Consider the following 9,779-nt stretch of genomic DNA (forward strand, 5'->3'; position numbering starts at 1 on the left):
GTGAAGCTGTGGTCGCCTCCTTTCACCCCTGCCCTGAGTTTGGGGCTTGTCTCCTCTCGTGGGGTGAAGAAGAAGAGAGGGAGTGCTTCCCCACACAGATCTCAGAATTTCCAAGGCACCGTATTTCTCTCCTGGCACCTCGGCAGGTGCCGTGTAGCCTCCCCCCAAGGCCACCTCCATGCAAGGTCTTCAGTGCTTGTATCCTCGCCCCCCAGCCATTTGGGGTCAGAGACAGCGGCTTTGGGGCTGGGGCAGGGCAGCTGCCCCCTCCCAGGGCACACGGAGCACATCTGGAGCCAGCTGTGCTGGCCACTGCCTGCCCTTAGCCCACGGACGGGGAGCACAGGCAAACCAGCTATTTTTTGAGCTCCAGAATATTATTATCCCGATGAGAAGTTGTATTTACTGGGGCCAGAAGAGCCTCTCTCTACACATTCCAGGCTTGGGAAGTCTGCAAGATGCCGGATCGGCTGCTGTGGGAGGGGGGAGGAAAAAAAAAAATCTCCTTTAGTCAGCTCAAATGCTGGCCAGAAGTATGCAGCCCAGTCCAGACACTGGAGAGCCGACCTTAAACGTTTCTGGGGCTGAAAGGGAGATCTGCAGCCAGCTAATGCTGGGAGAGGTGGCTGAGCTTCCCGGCTCAGCCCTGGCCCTCCAGGCGGGCGAGAAGCGGCTGGGAGGACGGGCACGGCTTCACAAGCCCCGGCGGCGTGCCAGCCCGTCCCGGAGAGGGGAAACCAGTTCACCCTGGCCTCGGGAATTAGGAAAATGTTGTCAGTTCGGGGTTGTGCTGCAACGAAAAGCCTCCAGTGCAAAGGTCCAAGCGCCCGTCTCCAGCCTCGTTAGCCAGTTAAAGCATCAGATGGAAACTATTCTGCCCCGTCAGGAACTTATCCTTTTAACGGACTCATGTATTTTGGCTCCTGGAGCCTGGCGAGGCGAGGTGGGGGGGAAAGTGCCGTTAGTGCGAGGACGATGAAACATCATTCACCCTGCCAGAGGTACCACAGCTAGGGACCGGTGATGGAGACGGCAGGAGTAAGGCACCGGGAGCTGCTCCTGCCATGCTCCCAGCCTCCTCTTCCACACCTCTTGGAGGGGCGCATCCCCAGGCACAGGGGTTTCTTTATCATCCCTAAAACATGGTAAATTGGATTTACTGTTGCAGAAATGCGTCCGACCAGGCTGGGCCACTGCGATGGGGCAGCCCCTGCTCCGGCAAAGCCACAGCCTCCGGGCTGCCCACTCCATAGCCTCCTTTCTCATAACTTTGTTTTTTTTCCCCAAAGCTGTCCATCCGTCTTCAGCTTCTCCTGAAAGATAAAAAAAAATTAAACAAAATAAAATACTCCTCATTTCAGCTCAGTTCCTTTCCTCTTACAGCTTTTGTCTTCCAGCAGTGATTTTCGGTGGCGTACGAGGATGCAGCCAGCCGCCTCCGCAATGCTGCTCTCTTATCTAAGGCGCTAATGTAAAACACACGCCAGGCTGGGTTCACGAGGATAACTGCTCCCTTTCCTGGACAAAATGCGACTTGGCCGGGGTCCGGGTAGCTCCGAGGAACACCTCGTCGCCTGCTGCTCGGAGCATCCTGGGATGCAGGCGCACGGTGGAGCAGTCCAGCGGCATGTCCTCCCCATTTGCTGTCTCTCCTCTGACCATGCCCGGCATCATCCTCTGCTCGCAGCCCGGCTGCACACTGAGCTGGCACGTGCAGGATTTCACCCCCAGCGTCCCGGCAGGGGAAGGTGAAGATGGGTTTCCCCAGGCATTCTCCCCCATGGACCAATTTTTTCCCAGGTGTTTTTCTTTTCCTGCATCCTGTGACCCTTTGGCAGAGTCTTGTCTGTTTGTGGCTACATCTGGCTCTGGCTCTGCTCTTACGCCACGGAGCTTTAAAGGATATCTCCCCTGGCAGGCTGCATCCGTCCCCACGTACGCTGGGGAAATCAAACCGGGCACGTCCCCTGCCATCCATATCGCATCCCAGTTTCTCTTGCAGCACAGCCTCCCGCTGGGCCTTCCCAGGCTGGCTCCACAAAGCTTTCAGCCTCCCGGTGCTGAGGCCAGCGGCATGGTGCTGGGTGATGCCACTGCACCACCCAGGGCTAACAGGGGGTCCCCAGCAGGACAGGGAGCGGACAGCCCGGCCCCCTGGGAGGGCGGCAGCACTGAGCCGCCCCACCAGCTGCTCCTTTCTCCTCTCAGGATGGTCCTCCTAGGCATTGTCCTCCTGCGCTGGGGGGTCTTTCCCTGCGGATCTCCACTCGCCCCCAGTCTAAAGGTGGGCAACCCCCAGAGCTGCTGCTCTGCAAGCACCTGCGCTCCCGCTGCAGCCAGGCCACCCCTCTCCACCACCACCTGCCTTTGAAAGCAGCTACACTTTCAGAAAAGCATTTTAAGTGTGTATATATAAGTTTTTGAAGCACTCGGGTGGAGCAGATAGCCTGTTGGGTTGTTTCCCTCCCCCGGCACAACCCTGGGATGCATTTCCCTGCCCAGCTCCGGAGCGCAGCCGGCGTGCCCGCCAACCCAAACATCCGCCGTGCCCGGGCTCCGGCAGCCCCGTGCCAACAGCGTGAGGAGCAGGCGCTGAATGTCCCTCCTTGTTCTGCAGCGAGAGGTCCTGCCCACCCTTCCGAGCTCCCACGGAAAAGCTGTAACCCCCTAAAAAAATCCAGAAGCTTGATCTCCCAAAAGACGCAGCACGGATCGGTCTGGTGAAGCCTTTGCCCCTGGGGCAAGGAGCGGGAAAGATTTTTGCAGGTGTAGCTCAGCCCCACAAAGGGACTCTGCCCCGCTGCCTTTTGTTTGGGGGGCAGCAGTGGGCTCCTCCCGAAGTCTCTGGAGGATGCTTGGGGACAAGCCACCCTGCTGTCAGCCAGCCCCTTCCAAGCAACGTAAGGCAGAGAAATAAAAATGGAGACAGGTTCTCACTCCACAGGCCCTGACCCCACCGGCCGCCCGTGCGCCGGGTACCGGATTCTGCTGCGCACCTGCTCAGAGGCTACATCATCCTTTAATTGTACTGAAACCAGCATAATGGAGAAACATGCATAACGTTGGGGTTTTGTGGTTAACATGCACAAGCGCTGCACCAAGGACCGGGTACCGAGAGGGCAGGGTGCAAGCCCAGGGTGGGGGTGCCTGTCCCCCGCCCGGCACATGCTGCCGCGGAGCCCCAGCTGTTCCAGGAGCTGCATACACACAGCGGGGCGCGGGCTGCGGCCGACTGGGAAAATGAAATATTCACACCTCGAGCTCCCTCGACACGAGCACCAAGCGTAGCCAAAGCCCTCCCCAGGTCACGGCATGGTGCAGGCGGGGATGTGCACTCATAACCCAGTCCGGGAGGTTTAAGGAGCGGCTGCCCATGGGCTGAAGCACAGGGCAGCCCCAGCCCATCGCCGGCGCCCACCACAGAGCCCCGGGACCCCTCCTTCACCCAGCAGCCACATCCCACACCAGGGGGGCACTGACAGCCAGCCAGGTCTCGTGGGGATGGATTTTCCGGTCCCAGTCAGTCCCCAAGGGATTGAGATGCCGGAGCAGCCCCCTTCCCATGGGCTGCCGTGGGTTTTCTTGGCATCCCAAGGGGAGCGGAGGCATGTTTTTTATGGGGCTGGGGTCAGTGTAAGCAAGCCTGGGCCAGCGGGGAGGAGAGCAGCAGCTGCTGTGAGCCTCCCTCCTCCTGCTTCACTTATTTCCTAAAGAAAAAAAAAAAAAGGAATTAAAAAGGAAATAAGGGCCGTGATTTCTATCCGCTGTTTTCGACGCTGTGTAGGCACTGAGACTGCAGGACACCATCCTCCTGCGCCTGGCGCGCGGGTCACCCCTGCACCTGATTTCTTTTGCACCTCATTTGCTTTCTTCTCCCCCACGTAGGTGGGTGTAAAAGCTGCCTGGGCAGAATAACCCTAACACGGAGGAGAGGATGGTTGGCTGCCGAGAGGCTTTGGCATGGGATGTCACCTGGAGCTCCCGGGATACGCTTGCCCCCAGGGCTGGTGCTTTTGGGTGGAGGATGCGGAGCAGGGACCATCGCCATCAGGGAAGCTGCTCCGGCTGCTGCCTCCCCTAAAACTCGTAGGCGGAGACGAAGACTGTGATTTTGGACACGTGCTTGGCCTGGAAGACACGGTCCAGGTACTCAGACATGTCCACATCCACCTGGATGGTCTGGGGACCCTTGAGGCTCTGCACCAGAATAAGCTCCCCAGTCTGCCGGTCCGAGCGCTGCATCACGAAGTGGCCGCGGTTGTTGCCCCCCACGATGCCGAAGCGCAGGCTGTCGGGTCCCGGCCGGCCGGGTGCCGCGGCTGTGGCCATGCGGAAGAGCGGGGTGGGTGTCAGCAGGTTGGATGGCAGGGGAAGGTAGTGGAAGGAGATGGTTTTGGGTGCTTGGTGGCATGACCGGCTCTCCATCGGGCAGGGGTTGCGCTCACACTGGCTGCAAAGGCAAAAGCCAGGGCAGGGGACACAGGTTTTCAGGGAGCCCCAGGGATGTGGGGTCTGTGTCCCCCACCTCAGTGGCACTGCATCCATGTGGATGCTATGCATGTATTTTTGGGACCCAGCACCCAAAAAATGAAGTGGGGACAGGTTTTGCGCCCCACCGCACTTACAAGGGTGATGTTTTGACGTAGGTGATGTTGCCAGCGGGCTGGGGGCACTGGGGGCTGACGCACTGGAAGCCCCCCCCCATGTTGATGCAGGTGGTCCCCCTTGTGCAGTTATGCTGGGACAGGGCGCACTCGTCGATGTCTGCAAAACAGGGGCGGACAGCAGGTCAGCCTCACTGGGCACCTCAAACCAGCCTCACTGAGGGGTTCCTTTCGGCAGAAAATGGGCAAAAGCACTTTGAAATGGGTCAAACATCAAATACTATCAAAAAAGTAGGAGAGTGTGGCTGAAAACACCTAAATTCCTGAAATCCAGTTCTGCGCCTGCTCTCCTCAACACCTACGTAACGACTGAGATACCTGGCAATAAAATCAGGAGCTCTGAATGCAGGAATTTGCTGGCAGCATTAGCAAGATGCTACGAAACATGCAAAAATCGGGGAGAAAAAGAGAAAGCATGAGTTTTCTCACTGTGAACTGCAACAATCAACACTTTATAGCACAAAAAACAATCCTTGTTTTTCAGGAGGAGACTTTCATACCAGCAGTTCTGGCCACCCACCTCCCTACCTGCTGCCACTTCTGCTTTGCTCTCAACCCGCACCCCAGCTCCCCTCTTTTTGGAGGAGACGCTGCCGGCCCCCAAACTGACCCCTTGCTGTGTAATTCTTGGGTTCTAACACAATTTGTGGTTTTTCCTTGGGGATGCCCCGGACACAGGGGACAGCTCCACCACCGCAGTGGGGCTCCCATGCTCTTTTTTCGGCGAGATGCTGCCCCAAAGCATCACACCGTCTTTGCCTGTGCTTGAACCTGCATCATTCTTCTCCCCTCCATGCCCAGCCCAGGAACCACCTCTCTCTGCAAACCCACCAAGATTTTTGTGTGCAGAAGTGCTTGCAAACCAGGAGAAAAAGGGGAAAAAATAAAACAGCAATAGTGCAAGTTGGGAAAAAGTGGTAAACCTGTGGATTTCCCACCCCGCCTCACCTTCGCAGCTCTTGCCATCACCCAGGAGGACGTACCCGCTGGGGCAGGTGCAGCGGTAGGAGCCAGGGAGGTTGACGCAGGCGTGGGCGCAGAGCCGGGGACCCCCGTCCCGCTTGTAAACCTCGCACTCATTGAGGTCTGCAGAGAGATGAGGGGAGTGGGCGCAGAGCCGGGACCCCACGGCCCCCCCCGTGGCCCCCCCCGGCGCAGCACGACTCGGCTCACCCTGGCAGAGGCCGTTGGCGGCTGTGCCGCTCATGTGGAAGCCGGGCTCGCAGCTGCAGTGCTGGGTCTGCTCGATCTGGGCGCAGCGGGGCTGCCGGCTGAACGCCGGGTCATCGGTGACGCTCCAGGAGGGGGGAGCTGGAGGGGGGACGTGGGGGGGCGGGGGTTTGAAATGAGGTGGGGTGCCCAAAACACACCAGGTGGGTGGAGGGTCACCCACCTGTCTGCGCCTGGTACTGGCAGGTGGCCCCGGTCCACTGCTGGGGGCAGAGGCACTTGTACTGGTTCAGCCCCTCCAGGCACATCCCGCCGTTCTGGCAGGGGCTGCTCGAGCACTCACTGATCTCTGCAAAAAAGGCAGCCACGTTTCGCTTTTTTTTTATTTTGGGAACAAGCCACAGGAACGCCACGCACGCCGGCCACTCCGATACCCCACAGCATGTCAATCATAGCCATTTGCTTCGCCAGAGGCGGACACTGGCTGTTCCTGACACGGCGGCATTGCCCTGGTGCAAAGGTTTGCTGCAACGCAAGGAGCCATCGTAGCGCTGATGTCTTTTCCCCTCATCTCCGCTGCCAAGCTGCAGGTGAGGCTCCAGCTGTAAATCCCAGCTTTCCTTGAGGATGAGAGACCCCAGATCACCAGCCATGGGAGCTGCAGCATCCCCGGGACGTCGGCTGGGACTCGGGGGCAGCTGCGATACCTCCCCGCCGGGCAGAGCTCATGTTTAATTAAATAAACCCACATCGCACCCACTCTGGCGCCTGACGCGCAGGGGCAGCCACACCATCCCCTGCCCCCACTCCTGCCCCCGCCGCAGTACCTGTGCAGTGGGGCTCCTGCCCGCTCCAGCTGCCATTGGCCTGACACGTCCGCGTGCTGGAGCCCAGGAGCTGGAATCCCGGGTCACAGGTGAAATGAACCTCATGCTCCACCAGATATTTGGTGCCAAACTTCTTCCCGTTGGCGGGGGCTTGCAGGGCAGGGCAGGAGGCTGCAAGAGCACGGCAGGGAGGGAGGTGTCAGTGTTCAGGTGGGTGTTTTGGGGGATCGCCCCCTGACCTTTCCTGCCCCCAACTCTACCTGAGCCACAGTTCGCCCAGTTCCTCCAAGACCTCCTCTTTAACTGTTATTTTTCCTTGAATATTGGCCTGCTGAGGTTAATCGGTAACATCCAGCCCCGCAGTGAAAGCCCAGCAGGGATGCTGGGGCTGAGCATCACCCGCAAGGGGCTTGGGGCCATTTTTGCCACCCCTCTCACACTGCCAGCATAGGGCTGTGGCTCTTATCGCTGGAGACGTGGTTCTCCAGCCCGCTCACCTCCAGAGCTCTGCCACGAGCTCTCTGCTTTGCGGCCAAGGGCTTTTGAGCCTCCCCATGCCCTACCAGGCTGGAGAAATGCTCAGATTCACAAGCACGAGTTGCCAACCTGGATACAGGTATCTCCACCCGTGGAGATGCCCAAGCCCCCACCCGTCATGGCCCCAAGCACCCCGACCTGCCCATCCCAGGGTCTTTTGAGGCCACAAAAGCAACCAGTGGCACCCAGGAAGGACTCACCGGCCGGCGGCTCGGGGGCAGCCTTGGCCAGGGAGGCATGCAGGGTGCTCAGCCGGCTCTTCATGACGCGGAGGCCCTCGGCGAAGCGCGTCTCCTGCCCCTTCAGCAGCTGCTGCATCTGCCGGATGGCAGCCAGGAGCTGCTGCCTGCTGAGGCAGCTCTGTGGGGACGGGGAGGCCACTCAGTGGGGGGCACATCACTGTGGCCCCCATACTGCCGTGCCACCCAGCACCCACACCCAGCACCCAGCCCACGGCACGCAGCCTGCCCCGGGTGCGGGTGATACTCTTGTGGGAGCTCTGCAGCATCAAAGGCCCCCGAGATACCTGATTTTATCCGCCCCCCCCCCCCCCCCCCCCCCCATTCACCCAGATGCAGGAGGTGTTTTAGCCCATGCGAGAAGTCCCTAGCTCAGGCGCCCTCTCCTACATCTAAACGGGTCACGCAGCTACAAGCAGGGCTGCAATCGCGCGCTTAGCCCTGGGAGAGATGCTATAACTCATGTTTCGTCCTGCTGGAGCTAGAGCCCTGTCCCACCTCCACATTACAAAATAAGCGGAAAACAGCTGTCTTGTGAGTTCTGCCGGGGCCAGGAACACTGGTGGGACTCCTGCCTGCAAACCCATCGCCGCCGCGGGATTGACTCATGCAGGAGACGGGCATCGTTATTGTAGGTTTCCTGCAGAATTGACTTAAAACCGAAGAAAAAGGGCAAGGGCCGAGCAAAGCCCGGCAGCTTTAGAGCTCAGGGGGCCGCAGAGCGCGCAGGGCAGTGAGCACAGGGGTCTGCTCTGGGCAGCGCCAGGCAGGGGGCAACGGAGCTGCAGGGGAGCGAGCGGAGCCCACCTGGCCCAAGGCGGGGTCTTTTAGCCCCCAGCCACGCCGTGAAGGGGTGAAGTCAGTCCTGGTCCCACGCAGCTACCGAGGGCTCAGGGAGCGCTAAAAGCCAGGTGAAGCGGCCACCCCTCGCTTCCCCCGGTGCAGCTGCGGGGGGTCCCGGGCCGGTGGCGGGGACGCGCCGGCCTGTGCCCACCGCCCCGGGGTGCCGGGGGGGGGGGCAGGGAGCAGAGCGGCCCCGGCCGCGGCTCGCAGGGATGCGCAGCTCTTTGTTGAGGCTGCTCTGAACTTGCAGCGCAGCGCGCTCCCCGCGGGATGCTGCGGAGCCACGGCAGCGCCGCTCGCCGGGACACGGCGGGGCCGGGCCGCGCCTGCAGCTGCGGGGGAACGCGGCAGAGGAACGAGCCCGGAGGGCACCGGGCCCGAGGTGGCCCCCCCCGGTTTGCCCACCTGTTTGCCGGGGCAGGGCCGGGCGGGCACACGGAGAGGAGAGAGGAGAGAGGAGAGAGGAGAGAGGAGAGAGGAGAGAGGAGAGGAGAGGAGAGGGACACCCCCCCCGCCCCGAGCCCCCCCCCAGGGCCCCGGCCCCGCTCACCTGGGGCGCCGGCGCAGCCGGGAGCAGCAGCAGCAGCAGCGGCGGCAGAAGCAGCGGGAGGCGGCCCCGCGCCCCCGGCATGGTCCGCTCCGGTACGCGCCGCTCCGCCGGGCGAGGGCTCGGCTCTCCGGGCGCCCGCGGCCGCTTCTCCCCCGCCCCGGCGAGCCCGCCCGCGCCGCCCCCGCCCCACGCGTGGCCACGCTCCCCCGTGGAGCCGGACGCCCCCCCCCCCCCCCGCGACGGGAGGACGGCGCTTCCCCGCCCCGGCTCTGCCCCCGCCCCGGCGACCCCCCGCGTGTCCCCGGCACCCCCGTCAGCCGCCTGCCCAGCCCCGCCGAGCGGGCGCTCCGTACCCCGCCGCGGTGCCCCCCCGGGGCGGGACACCCCCACATCCTTCCCAGCCCCAGCACCCCGCAACCCGGCACGCCCTGCTCCAGCCCGGTACCCCCCCAGTCCAGCGTCCCCTTCCCAGCTCCTGCACCCCCTTTCCCCAGCCCCAGCGCCCCCGCGCAGGAGCGGCCAGAGGCGGCCGGGCGGTGCGCGGGGTCCCGGCTCCATCTGCCGGGCACGGCGCGGTGGCCGCTGGCTGCAGAGCAGCCCCTGCTGTGGAACGCGCAGCAGCACCCCCCCTCCCCACAAATGGGGAAGGGGCAGCGGGAAAGGCCCCGGCGCGGAAGCAGCCCCTGCCCGCCCGGGACCCCCCTCCCAGACTCCCGTTTCCCGTTTGGGCCGGGACAGACGGCAGCCTGCCGTGCGGGACGGGGAGCTGCGAAGCTCCTGCTGGTGCGGCTGAGGCTCTGCTCCCGCTTTTCCATCGGGATGTCTCGAAGCGTGAAACCCCGCAGCGGGCAGCGCAGGAGGAGCCCAGACCATCCGCCGGGCTGCCCGTCGCAAAACCCACAACAAACGGCGAAAAAAGGAAAAAAAAACCAATAATGCCACGCGCAGC

At 62.2% G+C, this 9,779-nt stretch overlaps 1 protein-coding gene across 1 annotated transcript; it reads right to left on the reverse strand.

The window, feature by feature from the left end:
* Positions 1-3,000: 3,000 nt before the first annotated feature.
* FBLN7 (fibulin 7) lies at positions 3,001-9,009 on the reverse strand. Its single transcript, XM_055816663.1, has 8 exons — positions 8,831-9,009; positions 7,399-7,558; positions 6,662-6,832; positions 6,058-6,183; positions 5,838-5,975; positions 5,613-5,750; positions 4,626-4,764; positions 3,001-4,450 (listed from the first exon to the last, which is right to left on the reverse strand). The coding sequence occupies exons 1-8, from the start codon at positions 8,909-8,911 to the stop codon at positions 4,078-4,080; spliced, it is 1,326 nt and encodes a 441-aa protein (XP_055672638.1). The 5' UTR covers positions 8,912-9,009; the 3' UTR covers positions 3,001-4,077.
* Positions 9,010-9,779: the final 770 nt, after the last annotated feature.

This window comes from Falco peregrinus, chromosome 11 (genome assembly GCF_023634155.1).
Source record: "Falco peregrinus isolate bFalPer1 chromosome 11, bFalPer1.pri, whole genome shotgun sequence".
Classification (NCBI taxonomy): Eukaryota; Metazoa; Chordata; class Aves; order Falconiformes; family Falconidae; genus Falco; species Falco peregrinus.

Excerpts from the sequence above, each read along its gene's own strand:
- FBLN7 (XM_055816663.1), bottom strand. The coding sequence starts at position 8,911 with ATGCCGGGGGCGCGGGGCCGCCTCCCGCTGCTTCTGCCGCCGCTGCTG. Across the intron at positions 7,559-8,830 it reads CGGCTGCGCCGGCGCCCCAG|AGCTGCCTCAGCAGGCAGCA; the intron begins GTGAGCGGGGCC and ends CCGTCCCCACAG. Across the intron at positions 4,451-4,625 it reads TACGTCAAAACATCACCCTT|CCAGTGTGAGCGCAACCCCT; the intron begins GTAAGTGCGGTG and ends TTGCCTTTGCAG.